The following is a 14,891-nucleotide window of genomic DNA, read 5'->3' as shown; positions in this document are numbered from 1 at the left end:
GCGGATCATGCGCCCTACCTGTTCACCTATGCTCTTGAGTTTTGCTATAGTAGAGTCCGGCCTAAGTTTGTTATTGATGAACAGACACAGGATCCGGAGCTCCGCCACTTCTCTGATGGGACCGCCTGACAGAGATATGTGTAGAGACGTGTTGTCCTTGTGGTTTGTCCTGACGTGTAGAAGCTCTGATTTGGCTTCATCGTTGTAAGCAGGAGCTGTCGACAGAAATGTCACGCTTTTCAATTGGTCGAAACGCCGTGACGTCACAGTGCGCGAATTTCAAACGGGGCCAATTGTACTTTTGCCACTAACCATGCAACCAATTATAGGAATCGTATAGTGATGCTCCAAGTAAGTTTGAGTTTAGTTAATTGCTTACTTAACCAATTAGTTTAATTAACCTTTCTAGTAAGACCAGACAAATAAATAAAACCGAGTAGAAAATTGACCGAGCTTGGGAATCGAACCCCGGTCTCTGGAGTGCGAGTCGAGCACGCTACCACTGCGCCATGCCAGCTCGATAGTTTCGAATGAACATAGGTGCGTCTAGTGAATACGGTGTCTTCGTTCACTCCCATCTTCCTCCCTTCCCGTCACCGCGAGGTTTAGGTGTCCACCGAGATATGAAAGACATTTCCTTTCCTCAAAAACCCAATTTACCGACGAGCAAGGCGTATTTGTCCGCGTTTCAGATTGGTCCAAATTGTCGTGACGTCACCGCACGCGAATTTTGACGGGTTTCCACCGAAATATGTGAGACAGTTACTGCGTAATTTCCTTTCCTCAAATACAATTTTCATTTTCTTCATTACGGCCCCTCTTTCTTCTTTCACTCATACTTCCTCTCTTCCTCCCTTCCTCTACCGTGCGGCTCAGGGGTCCACCGAGATGACAGAATTACAGCCCCATTTCCTTTCCTCAAAAAGCGTTGCGTTCAAAGGGCAACGCATCGCGCCGAACGGGTGGTGGCGTTCCTTGGACTCCGTGGCAGCGCTACAACACGCTGTCACGTTCCGCTTCTAAAGGCGAAGCTTAAGCGTCTTTAATTGGCAGTTAATTAATGCACCAACAAAATGTGCAGTGAACAATCGCGTAGCAGAATGCAGCACTCAGGCTTTCGCCTTTCACCACTTTAGCCGCTAAAGTTCCTCGTAATTTTTGCATGTTGAGCGACACTAGTGGAAGGGTCACGCAAGTACTTTTTTAATGCTATAATCGCGTCGGCACAGTAGGCCCCTTGTGTTTCATGTGCGCGCTCTTGAAGGAATCCATGTGGGCATGAAATACACCGTCTGACACTGCTGAACATATAGCATAAAGCACCCCGAAAAGGCAACTCACAATGCGCAGTGCTCATTCAAAGACGCGTAGTTATCAGGCATCACTCGCGTTAGCTTGCCCAGCAATATCGCGATATCAGGCGCAAACAGTGGTGTCAGCAATGGGGTTTAGGGATAATGTTATGTGAAGGAATCGGTGGTGGAAGTCATCAAAAAGCGATTGCAAGAGTGTGGTCAGGGCGGTATCACCCTGACTACAAGCGCAAGTTCTCTTGAATGACCAGTAAGACACCGTATAGGGCGATCCGCTCACGTTCTCGAGATCCGCTTCCGCGCAACGCCAGTGCGCATACGTTGATTAGTCTCGATGCGGCAGGCGTGCAAGCCGATTGCAGTATGGATGGAATATATGAGCGTCCCCTTTGAGACGGGGTGGTGGCATTTTACACTATGCTCGTTTTTTTTTTACTTTTACCTCTTGAATGGTGGTATTGTTCTTTAACGATCGATGAAATTGGCCACTTTTTTTAAATGCAATCTTTCTTCCCACAATTCTAGCCTCATGTCACCTTTCTCATTTTGAACCACTGATCTTCCAATTTTTTTTTGCCTACTTCCACCACCGATTTATTTACATAACATTATCTCTACACCCTAGGGCCCCAGGGAGTGTAATGATGCTTGCATCGACATCACGATGGCTACCACCATATGCGAGTATAAGATGTCCGATTATTTCTGCAGATTTACCACACACTGCGTAAGTTTCATCTTCTTGGTAAAATTTATTTTGCAGTTTAATGTTTTGAGACTTGATGCAGACTGGGTTATCATAGAACAATTTCTTTCTGATCTGCCTTTTCCAATTTTAATATAGTACCACAGTCTGCATCTTTTCCATTTCATTAATCCTACCACTGGCCGGCACCTGGCGCCATCTGCTGCTCTCAGGGTGATCTGCGCATGCGTACTGGATCGCCGCGGAAGAAGAATGCGGTAGCAATCGCGGATCGCGCTATGCTACATCTGTTACCTACTACTCTGGTTCCATAACCGCTGTTATAGATTCAACTACCTTCCCTGCAATTCAAGGCTCAAGAAATCAGAAATAGAACACTTAGGTCGTCCTCAAGGACCAAAGTTCCTCTTGAAAAGCACCACACCAGGGAAGGTAAGCGGGAGCCACTACCGCCTCCTCAAGCTCAGTGGATGGGTAACGAACTATATATAGTCGGATACAACTGAAGAAAGAAGCGGGATTTTTCCCTTCCAGCGAATGGCGTCGAGCGATTTTCGTGAGCCTGCTAACTAGACGATGCAGGGAGCGGCAGATGCAAGGGGATTGTGGCATCCCTCCATGGACGAGGAATGTCCCTTCCGTGCATTGTCAGGCTAGCAGGTTCATGAGGATCGGCCGACGAAACTGGCTGGAAGGGGAACATTTACCAAGGAGAAGCCCATTCGTTCTTGAGTAGTATCCCACTATTAAATGCTCTGAAAGAATGAGAGGTCACTCTCTCGCTTGATCCGTTCTGAATTTTCGATCCGCGCGTTCTTTAAAACCGGCGCGCATCCTTAGCGTGATTCGTGAGCTCCGTCATTCGCGTTAATTCGGGCGCGATCGTGAACTTAGCGGAGCCGCTTAGTTTGGCAGCATGTTCTTCATGTGGTAGTGATTTTGGTGCAGCGACAGCTATGGTAGTGTTTGCCTTTACGCTCCTGACCTTAGGAATGGTGGAGGATGCAGCGAGACCCGAATGAATGGAGTGAGCACCACTACTTCCGTGTGCTCTTTCGGGAGCCATCGCCCATTTCGGCGCAGTAGATAACGAACTATGATTTAGCCACTACTGCTGACGAAGCAGTCATCCTGTTTGCTGCCCAGAAGAATGAGCAAACCGCGGGAACCGATTACGCAGCTGTACGTTAGCTGAATTCTATTGGTGTCGTATATATTAGCATGGACAGTGAGGGCCTTGTGTATTAGTGGCCTATTTTCTCGTCTTTAGATAAAGACTAAACAATTTTTGCAGTCAACTACGATTTCATGATTGATCGTGCGTGCATTAAACTGCGTGCACTCACAATGCACGAAATGTTATTCCGGAAATTTCAGCTGCGCCATTTGAGATAAAACACCTTCGCTGTCGAGACACACGTTTATATTTGTATTGTAACGAATGATCTAACATATAAGTGTAGTTTATTCTGAGAAATAATATCTCTTTTCGGCAGAAGGAAACAAAAATTCGGCATTAAACCATGCAGAACGTGCCTTCTATCCTCCATACATTGGCCTAATGATGTAGTTACCGTTCTTGACCAGCGGCGCGACCAATTTTAACTTGCCACAGCAGCAAAGAAGGAGATTACGAAAAAACAAGCAAAGCGGAGCGCGGTTACGCACATAGCGGATGGGTCTATCCGCGCACCTGCCCTACCGGATACGCTTTTGGGCGAGACCACGCGCAAAGTGGACGCCACGCGGACATTCCTCGCGCCCCCTTACAAAAAAAGTTTTAGACAGTCTATAGAGTCTCTATAGACTTCTGTCTATAAAGTCTATAGATTGTCTACAGACAACACTTAGACAACAGTCTACAGGCAATACAAATGCCATATACAGGTTATAGACAATCTATAGATATATGACCATACACTTATAGCAGACTTTTGTCCATAGACAGTCTATACACTATGACTCGACAAAAAGCAATATCTATAAGAAGTCAACAGAGTCGATAAGAAGTCTATAGACTGTCTATAGACCATTTTTGTAAGGGCCGCGCGTTTCCTTCGTTTGTTCTCATGGAGATTAGAACGCCGCTGTGACGTCCACCGCCCACTGTGACCGTAACTAAAGGAGGAATTGGCGCTAGCATCGGTAGTGCGTGGTCAACGGGAGGTATAGGGGCTTTTATAGCCGTGTCCATATCTCCAGAGAAAAACAAGTTAGAAAAATTAGCAGGGAGTGCGCTTGTCTTTCACACACGTCGGGTTATTTTCGTCATGCGGAGGTAATAAATAGCTCCCTTTTAATACTGGTGCGATAAGTTCGTGTAAGTAAACGCTGCGTGTTAAGGTTACCTGTGGCTCAATGTCGTAGAAATTTTTTGTCTGAAGGAGCAAGTGTGACCAGTGATCGAGGAACTCCTGGTGAAATCTCAGGAAGAACGTCTTCGTTTCTGGCCCGTTGATGAACAGGGGGACGATGTAGAAGCACATGAGGATGAAGAACAGGGGAACACACGTCCTGCGGCAGTGCAATGAGGGTAAATACAGTAAATGAACAGCTCTCGTCTCGATTTACAGTGCACAGTGATGCTTTGTACCAGTTCTTTTCCCGCTAGCAATGGTTTTCACATGGTAGGAGACGCTGCTTTTTGCTGAAATTTATGCCTGTGACACAGGCATTCCTGATAGTTTTGCACTGGCGAAAACAGCTTTTACAAGAACCTCGATTATATACAGTGAACCAGAAAATTAATCGTGATCGAAATGAATCAAACATCTCACCGCTGATATCTGCATTTCCGGTCCAATTATATCTACCTGGTGTTTCAGGGAAGACTTTAAGTAATTTTAAAAAATAGGCTTTTGGGGTGTAGTATTACCAGTGTTGGCGTACACCTCAAGACCGGTGAATCGGTTCAAGTAATAAGCTGGCTAACTTATTTTAATAATTAATTTTTCAACTATTACAGCTAGGCCCCTAGTGGCATTTAGAGATTTCAAGCCGGTAGTTAGCAATAGCCATATCAGTTCTTTGAATTTCAAAACGCGATTACACTCGGCCCTGCGGCTGGACAAAGTTTGCCTACATCGTGCATAAATATATGAATTTTAAAAAATTATGCCGGCAAAGCAAACTTTCCAGTGCACGCAACTCGACAATTTTATCGACAATTTAAACCACCTAGGGTTCATTTTCGTGAACTGAGATTTCACAACACATGGGGGTCTTTCACATTTCGACTCTAGCGAAATGAGACCAGGCTTCAATCCCCTGACTTTTATTGCAGAATGTGAGGTTAAATTTAAATAAAGAAACAGAAAATTGCAATCAATTTCGGACGAAATAGAATTATTCAAAAAACCCGTGGAAAAGTCTTCATTAACTATTGCCAAAGCTTTGGAAAAACACCCGTATTTTGTGGGTTCTCATTAAATAACTTTGGTCGAAGAAGTATCACGTTTTAGACTTGAATGAAATGCATCAACAGAAAACAAATTTAACACTCTTTAAGTAATCAAAGTTTTGCTGAAGTGGGAAATTCATCAAATTTTGCTAAATCTTTTTAGAAAAAATATGACAAGTTTCAAAGATGCGCTCGAAATAAAAAGTAAAAACGTTGAATAAAACTTCAAGTATACAACATGTCTCTCTATGTAATAGCAAATACTTCTGAAAAAAATCGAAGTTCTTGGTAAATTGGTTTTTGAGGAAAGGAAATGGGGCAGTATCTGTCTCACATATATCGGTGGACACCTGAACCGCGCCGTAAGGGAAGGGAGGGAGGTAAGAGTGGAAGAAGAAAGAGGTGCCGCAGTGGAGGTCTCCGGAATAATTTCGGCCACCTGGGAATCTTCAACGTGCACTGGCATCGCACAGCCCACGGGCGCCTCTTGCGTTTCGCCCCCACCGAAACGCGGCCGCCGCAGTCGGGTTCGAACCCGGGTACTCCAGCTCGGTAGACGAGCGCCTTACTACTAAGCCACCGCGGCGGGTCTCTTACAGTTTTGCACCTAGAAAAAGATAACGTGAAGCCCTATAGCCGTCCACGAAATCGGGCGATACAGTCGGGCGAATCTGTAGCAGCCCAGGCGGCCTCAAATTCCGCAAGAAATGATGTGGAAATCCTACAGATTAGAAAATAATGTAGGTAGCGTAAATATGTATTTAAAAATGGTAGGTGGAGCGGGAAATCCGGCCCAAATTAGAATATAACCAATTAGCTACCGCCAGTTTTCTCGGCTGGTTCCACAGGCCTTCTTCGACGTAGGAAATAAAGTTGTATGATGAGGCAGGATGATCTCAGAGTCATTGCTATCTAGATCGTCGACAAAATCAACCATCAACACAGTTGAATCACTACATTTTTCGCTTTTCAAGGCACTTGCCACGCTGGCGTATGTGGTCTTTTTAGGTTCTAATTAAGTTGTTTTAACCAGCGGTTCAAAAACCGGCACCACGCGGAAAGCAGACAAACCTAAATGCGAACTAAACTCGGCCACAGTGGTCGAGTTTCTTTGGAGGCGAAGTTCAAGATGCCTGTGTATCGTGCGATGTCAGTGCACGTTAAAGAGCCCCGGGTGGTCGAAATTTCCGGAGCCCTTCACTACGGCGTCCCAATAGCCTGAATCGCTTTTGGGAAGTTAAACCCCAATAAACCAATAAACCATGCAAACTAAACTGCAGCTTTCTTCTTTAAAACTTCTTTTTGAGCGAGTTGATGCATTTCGATCCTACAAAAGTTTTAACTCAATCTAGTCTCCTAGCTTCAAGATAAATCGCTCATCATGTTCAAAACGTTTCGGAAGTATTAAGAATAGTCGTTCGCATACATCGCTAGAGGGCACTGTGGACAATGGGCGAGATACGGAAAGAGTGAAAATAATTTATTTTTACGCCCATAAAGTTTCTTTAACTAATTTTAGAATCAACAATGCCCGGCTGTGCGCGCTACGCACAATTCTGAAAGGGATTCTGTTGACGACGCGGAGAGCTGTAATGTATTCCAAGATTGAATGCCATGGAAGGCGCGTACTGTCATTCATTCTTCCTTTTTAAACTTGTGGAAGTCAACAACATTTATTCGAGATAATATAGTGGCACCTTTGAATTTATCCGATCAAAGCTACCATGTGCCCACACTGAGCCTTCTGGTTTCGCTCTCAGACTGCGGAGCATTGCTAAGATGGGTTATTTTTCGCCGTCAGATGTTTGCGTTGTTCTGTGCATTTTTTTTAAGTTTGAGCGAAAATACGTCGCTGTCCATAAATGTTATAGTTATGAACTTCTTCAGTTTAATACACATGTCTTTGTAGAACAAAATGTATCATTATGGCAGCTCTGGTAGTCTCGTTTTGTAAGAGGAAGACTTCAAAATAATTAGAAAAGTTATTTGGGGGAGTCTGACATATTTCAGAAAAAAGACTAAGCCCTTCAGGCAGAAAAAAAGAACATAACGAAATATTCACTCATGAAAGAATATACATACATATTGAAATTTGGGCAAAACAGGCGAGCGCGTAAGCGTGGCATTCCAACTTTTTGGGGGATCATAACATTTCTCTGCTTTTAAAGTAATTTGAGGCCAAAAGCCAAATGAAGAACTCTTCAATGTAGTCATCAGACAATAACAAATAAAAATATCAAGAAAACTTAAGAGGTCTACCATCGACCCTTTGGATAGTCTTATCAAGAGCCACCCTGTAGTACTAGTTAATGCTCAGTAAAAGCTTGTAATGCGTAATAATTTTTCTTACCTAATCAGCCTCCGAACTAGACCAATGACGAAAACGAGGTAGCCATTCTTGTTCTGGTTCGTGACAATTAGGCAAAGCAAGAATCCGCTGTAAGATGGCCAGAGGACCAGTGTAAATTCATCAAGAAATCAGACAATGTATTTGTCCACACTTGAAAATAGTATCCACAAGCAAGGTAGTTGCTTTTCGCCGCACTTTGTCATAAGTACCTCTCTCTTTAACAGACAGTCCTAACTACTCGCAATGCTTACTGGAGCCTGAAAAAATACAAGATCTCACTTAACCTTTTGTGGCAACCACTACCCCGTTAGCTCGCTTACTCACGCATGTCATATCAACAAACTAGCTTTGGATATAATAGAATGAAACAAGAAAACCAAATTTTAGAGGCTATTATCCCAGTAAGCTAGTTTAGCTTCAACTATACGGTTGTTAGGGTTCCATTATTATTTGTCGAAGCTAAAAGTCTTCTGAGGGGTTTGACGCCACTCTAGATCTTCTACAACACTTTAAAAGGGCTTCGATGCTCTATTTTAATATATACATACTTAGTCACCTTACTTGCCTTAGAAAAAAGAATGTGTCAACGGTGTTTAAGGCTGCTGGTACAATCATGCTTGGCCACTCTTTGGAGTAGATGAGGAAGTTCAGGAAGCGTGCTGGAAGCAAAGAAGCGATTTTTTAAAAATTGCTGCGTGTGAGAATCAATTGATGCCTGAGTAGCGTCGGGAGCGAAAAAAAAAGAGCTTAATGGCTTTCTAGGCACCAACGTCATTCAGCAAATATAGGAGTTCACCTAGCATTCGAAAAAAGCTGCATAGGTTTATCCAAACCTTAGAGATTACATTACCTTTCCACCGAGCCATTTGCGAAGCTCACATTTAACACACAAGGTTGCACTAAAATAGATGTAGAGACGAAAGAAAACTTGCAACGAATGACGAACAACTTTTTGCCAAGAAACTAGGCAGGCAGCGCCGCTGTTTCGCAGGTTCAGCAAACTCGTCGGAAGACATTGCTGCATTTTTATTCAGATATTTTGGCACGAAAAAAGTTTTGAATTGTTCATGACAGCACTTGAGTACGTGCAGGGAGGCAGGTAGCTATTAGGTAGGTAGGTAGGTGTATAGGTAAATAAATAAATTGGTAGATGAAAAGTAGGTTTATAAACAGGCAGGTAGGCAGGTAAGTAGTTAGGTCGGTAGGTAGGCATATAAATAGGTAGGTGTGTTGTCAACTTTTGACCTTTTGTATTTTGCCCTGCTGACCACCCAAAACAATCTCGGTAGGTGGTAGTTGTGTTAGGCGGGTGGTTAGGCAGGTACCGCTCTCCTTCCGTTGTGTACCTTTCTCCTTCCACGGCAGGTGGCTGCCGCAGAAGGAGAGGGGTACAACCCTCGCAACTGGTGGGTGGTTACCACCAGAATTATCGAAAGGGCGGTTGTCATGGAAGGGACAAGGTGGGGCGAAAGCGGTTGAATCCCCTCCCTCTTTCCCCTGGAGGGTAGTTGCCGTGGAGGGAGGAGGGTACAGCGAAAGCGTAAGGCGCTCATGGGTATTGGTTTCCACGGTAACCATCAAGAGGGCAGTTACCATGAAAGGAGAGAGGTTGTCGTGGAAGGACTAGGGTATGACGAGAGGGTAGGAATACGCACCCAAAGGGTGGCTGTCAAGGGTACTATTCAGAGGGGTGGTTAACGTAGAATTTGAAGGAAGAAGATGGCAAGGCCGGAGGAATGTAGGAAAGTACCGTCTTTGCCATAAGTAGCCGAGCAGTCGCGGCGGTTGCAGGAGCTGGCTCTCAGCCGAGCGGCGGCGCTGTGGTCTCCGGCGCTGGCCCCTGCCCCCTCCCTGCGGGTGTAGTAAACTGGCGGACGTTAGCCCGCGCTCTAGACCTGCTTCCTTGGATGATAACAAGTAAGCAGGCATGTTTGACGAACAACTTAAAGCCTTCGGAGTGCTGCCATACTGAGCGAGGATGCAGGCCTACCTCACCCAGTTTACACCCGCAGCCTAGGAGCAGTGGCTAGCGCCAAAGAAAGCAGCGCCATCACTCGCCTGCAAGCCAGCGCCGGCCGCCGGCGTGGCTTCTCGGTTACTTTTGGTAAATATCATAGATTTTCTTACTATTACCTAGAGGGAAAGCTGACGGCGCTGCACTTCAGCCACCATGGACGCCCAAAGCATCATGGGGCGGTGAGCTACTTGTTGCGAGACAGTTGTAATTTTTTGGGAACACGGAGTGGCCCTACTGAGATGTTTCATTCCGAAAACGCTGTTCGTGTGTCCGCAGACGACTTTCGCGCGAACGCAGTGTGCAAAAGCCATAGTAGTGAAACCGCAACGACACACGACGCCAATAAAAGATTTCACTTTTCCGAAATACCATTAAAAAACCTCTTGAAGTATCGAAGCCACAATTTTTTTTTAAAACATATTTACTTTTAAAAATGCGCCTGTTAATTACGAAATATTAGTTTTTGTAGTGTTCATTACTTGGCCAATAGGAAAGCTGTCCATCTCTGGCCAATATTTTGGGCAAACTTTGCACTTAAATGCTTTTCTGCTCGTTTGTTGCAATTTTTAAACAAGATATTGAATGTTAAGACATTTGTAGTTATCGAACAGCTTTATTTTTCTATTATTTTTTGGCCCAAAGTTGTAGTTCCGCAACAAGTAGCTCACCGCCCCATGATGCTTTGAGCGCCCATGGTGGCTGAAATGGTCTCGAGGGGCCCCCATGCAAACTCCCATAGACGGGTTGCCAGCTTTCCCTCTAGGTAATAGTAAGAAACTCTACGGTAGAGACGGTACATCCATGGTAGACCGCCCGACGAGAGGAACCGCAGTGATGCCGCGGAACTAGCGCGCCAAACTGGAGAGGAGAGCTGTCCAGAAAATGGGCATGTGAAGAGAATTTAGAATATAACTCAGAACTCGCTCTTATACTGTCTGCCCCAAAGTATCGTAAAGTGCGAATACCTTAACAGCTGTCGATGTGTCTCACGTTACAGAATCGTAACCGTCCTGTCGCTTTTCTCTAAGTGATTTCTCTCTAAAGCGCTTGAAGTTATTATGTACGCTATGAATTTCACCTTGCTCCCCGAGATATGGAGAGAGAGAGACTTTAATGAATAAAGTCTTTCTCTCTCTCTCGGAAGGCACTGATTGGTTCGGAGAGGCTCGAGAACTCTTAGATTTTCGCGATGCGGCAGAGAAGGATAGTGTAAACAATAGCATCAGCTTTTTTCTCAACAGTATATTTCACTTAATACGAAAAAAAATTGTTCTAATGTGCTTCTCCAGAAGAAGAATTTTCGTCGTCGAAATCGCTTTCGCGGTGCAGTAGTCAGTATTAATGATTCTCTTGACACTATGGGGAAAACAGTGGGACTTCCTCGTTATTTAGCTTCGCGCGCAACACTGAAATGTGAAATTTCCTCGGGAAACATAACACTTAGCACTGCCATCAAAATAAAATGCACTGATGCAAAAGAAAGAAAACATGCTTGATGGGCTTACACATGGTGTCCGAGAAGGTCATATGGCAATGGGCGAAAACGATATGGCCTAAGCTGAAGAATCGCACGCCGTGAAGAAACTGGAAAGCATAGCGGTCAGCGTCGGCTCTGTCGGCAGCCCTGACGAGGTGGCACGTGTTTGACACGACAGAAAACCCCCTTACATTCTGAAACCGCTCACCTGGAAACGAAATACAAAGGTGTGTTAGCACGATTAGACGCGATGCTATTTCCGATCGAGGGAGGCAAAATATTACTGTCCATTAATCACATCGCCACTTGTTTATCATGGCGAGTTGGGCAAGTAATAAAGCTGATGGGCTTTGCACGCCATAGACGTATATCTATGAATATAAAAACTGATTTCCTGTTTTGGCTGCGTTCTTTGTGCTTCCTGCGGCTTTCTCCAAGCAAACGAGTAAACTATAATTCGTGGGAAAGAAAGGCTAGGAATTTTTGGTCAGGAAAAGAGAGTGGTGTAGAAATTTGTTTGCAGATTAGTAGCTATCATTCGAAGCGAGAAATGACAGCTTTGACTCTGCATCTTAAGAGGGAACTTTGGACGCTTCCAGAGATTTCGTGTTCAGTTATATTTTAAATCTAGCCTTCTCTCCACATTAGCATTGATATTCCGAAACTGCGCGGACTAACAAAGAGTTAGTCACTGTCTTATCCTTGAAGGTGATTGCAGGGTTTTAGCTGAAGAAACCGTTGATATAATTAAGTTACGCAATGCGCCTCTCTGGGGCCGGTAGCACAGGCACAAATCAGCATAGAAATGACGCTGAGTGGCAAAGAATGGACTATCAACTCTCATTTTTCGCAGTGCTTTACTGAGGTTATTTTCGAGAGGAGGTAGACCATATACTAGGCACTCAATGAAAAGTGCTAGCGAGTACTGCAGAGACTGAAGTCTGGCTGGCGATCATATCTCGATATACTGTACAGGGTGGCTCAATACGGAAGGGGGGGAACACGCAAGTACATGCTTTGCAAAGCGCTGTCGCCTAAAGCTGTCGAGAATCGGGAGAAAAAGCGCACGAGCAGTAAACATGACTAACAATTCTGAACAAAAGCATTTTTCAACGGGAAAGAATTTATGAGCGCAATTTTTTCCTATAATGTAAGATTTCACTACACCGATCAATATATCCGCAGTTGGTCAAATCTTTAGGGGAATCCCCCAAGGTGGAGTAGATTTGTAATAAGGGAGTAATTACACATTGGCATCCACCCTCGAGTTATTGATCACTTCGAGTTATTGATCAATTCGCTCTCGCCCTACCATAAGCTTGCCGTCCCGGTTAGCTCAACTGGTAGAGCGACTGCTCCGGTGAAGCGGTGGTCCCGGGTTCGAACCCCGGACCAGGACGAATTTTTCTTTAATTACGAAGTTTCTGAGAAAGGTGTATAGCTTTCCTTTGTAGCCGTATTGCTGCGCTTGGGTGGATGCCAATGAGTAATTACTCCCTTATTACAAATCTACTCCACCTTGGGGGATTCCCCTAAACATTTGACCAACACAGTTCCCACTTCGAGTTATTGATCAATTCGCTCTCGCCCTACCATAAGTTTGCCGTCCAGGTTAGCTCAATTGGTAGAGCGACTGCTCCGGTGAAGCGGTGGTCCCGGGTTCGAACCCCGGACCAGGACGAATTTTTCTTTAACTATGAAGTTTCTGAGAAAGCTGTATAGCTTTCCTTTGTAGCCGTATGGCTGCGCTTGGGTGGATGCCAATGAGTAATTACTCCCTTATTACAAATCTACTCCACATTGGGGGATTCCCCTATACATTTGACCAACAGAGTTCCCACTGCGAGTTACTGATCAATTCGCTCTCGCCCTACCATAAGCTTGCAGTCCAGGTTAGCTCAATTGGTAGAGCGACTGCTCCGGTGAAGCGGTGGTCCCGGGTTCGAACGCCGGACCAGGACGAATTTTTCTTTAACTACGAAGTTTCTGAGAAAGCTGTATAGCTTTCCTTTGTAGCCGTATGGCTGCGCTTTGGTGGATGCCAATGAGTAATTACTCCCTTATTACATATCCGCAGTTCTTTCCTCGGCAGGCTAGAACTGTATTGCTATTAACGTTTCTGCTATCGTCAAAAGCCTTCCCCAATGGTTTTCTATGACAGTGTTAAGAGCTGGATGCGAGAGATGGAAACACTACAAAATAAATATTTTGCTACATTTGTGAAGAACGGATCATTAGCTTCAGTATTTCTACATCAGTACGTGCAGTTTTCCAACGTTAAAAATTTTTGACCAAAAAAGTTGGACATGGTGCCTCGTGCCGCACGTTCTTGCCGGCTTTCGACGGCAGCGCCTCACGAAGCTCGGCGGTCACGCGCTCGCCTGTTCCCTTTAATAATGAGCCACCTTGCACATCTTGCACCCGTGGACTAGCTTTTGAGGAATCACGCCATAACTTAACGACAAAGCACTAGTCAGATGGGGAAGCCCTGTGCAATATCTTGCGATGTTTGTAGGTTGCGATGTTTGTGGGATTATGCCATGTGAAATTGAACGCGCTGCGTGTTTCGCTATGAGCCAATATGATGAACTGGCCAGGCTTTGTGCTGATTTCTGGCGACTTAATGCCCATCACGCTCATTATCGCACAAAAGACATGTCGAGGCTTTCGACTACACGCAGCAGGCTCGCAAGGAAACGATCATTCAGTGGCACGAACTCAACAATTTCATCCAGGAATAAAGTTAAATGTTCATGCACTTACTCTTTTCCTTTCCAACTTTTGGTTGGAATCGAAGGAAGACGTCGATCGCGGTAGCAGCTCCGATGGCTACCGCTAGAAGGCCTAAAAATATCCTGCAAGAGAAAAGACACGCATTTGAAAAACAAGTTGTTTACCTTTATTTTGAGAAAATGTAAGTGTATTTCATTAGACCTTCAATGGCCTCTTAAGCGGTTGCTGGAAAAGAACCACTTCCTGAAAGGCCTAAAACATTTATGCCGTTGTCAGTCAAAAAGGAAGACAAATGTATCTGGTATGCAGTTTTCTCTGCACAACCTAAAGTGAAGGCATTTCGACGTATTCGAGACTACAGAGTTTCACTTAATTGAGTTTCAACAGAAACAGTGGAATCACTCGCTGCTGACAACTGAAAAATTAAGCTGGCCTAGTGCTCACCAAATATTTCAAATTAAGAAGAGAATGTATACAGGTTTGAAGGGTTGGGTGTGCTATAAATATATTTTATACGCACAAACCGAGCAGCGCCACTTTCTTTAAGCTATAAACGATGCGAAAAAAAAGTGTAACAGTCGTCATGAATGCACTCTCATTAGTTTTTTTTTTTAAAATGGGTGACATCATTCACCACATCGCTTTCTGAATGGCATTCTATATTAGCTGTCAAAATGAGTTTTCCGAATTGTTGCGGGCATAGATTCTTTTGCCATAATAATCTGAGATGCAGCGTACATGGGAAATAAATGATGGTTGGAAATAGTGGTTGTAGGCTGCACTGAAACCTTTTACGGCAGCTTGAGAGAGCTTAATATCAAGATGCAGCTGGTACTCTATATAGAATGCTTCATTGCGTTCATGACCGAGTTAAGAAATCTATTTTTTTATGAGC

The 14,891-nt window shown here is 44.5% G+C and overlaps 1 protein-coding gene across 1 annotated transcript in view; it reads right to left on the bottom strand.

The window, feature by feature from the left end:
* The window catches only part of LOC149336883 (nose resistant to fluoxetine protein 6-like), a 49,043-nt gene that overhangs the window by 19,796 nt on the left and 14,356 nt on the right, over positions 1-14,891 (bottom strand). The window contains exons 5-9 of the mRNA XM_089553181.1: positions 14,027-14,118; positions 11,292-11,471; positions 8,335-8,428; positions 7,770-7,856; positions 4,368-4,533 (exon numbers count right to left, since the gene is read on the bottom strand). Of these exons, the coding sequence (XP_089409307.1) occupies positions 4,368-4,533; positions 7,770-7,856; positions 8,335-8,428; positions 11,292-11,471; positions 14,027-14,118 (619 nt within the window). The remainder of the gene's footprint in view (positions 1-4,367; positions 4,534-7,769; positions 7,857-8,334; positions 8,429-11,291; positions 11,472-14,026; positions 14,119-14,891) is intronic.

Source organism: Amblyomma mixtum, chromosome 7 (genome assembly GCF_055824585.1).
Source record: "Amblyomma mixtum isolate Tamu chromosome 7, ASM5582458v1, whole genome shotgun sequence".
Taxonomy (NCBI): domain Eukaryota; kingdom Metazoa; phylum Arthropoda; class Arachnida; order Ixodida; family Ixodidae; genus Amblyomma; species Amblyomma mixtum.
Note: the sequence above shows the minus strand (reverse complement) of the source record. Positions and strands in the feature narration are given on the sequence as shown.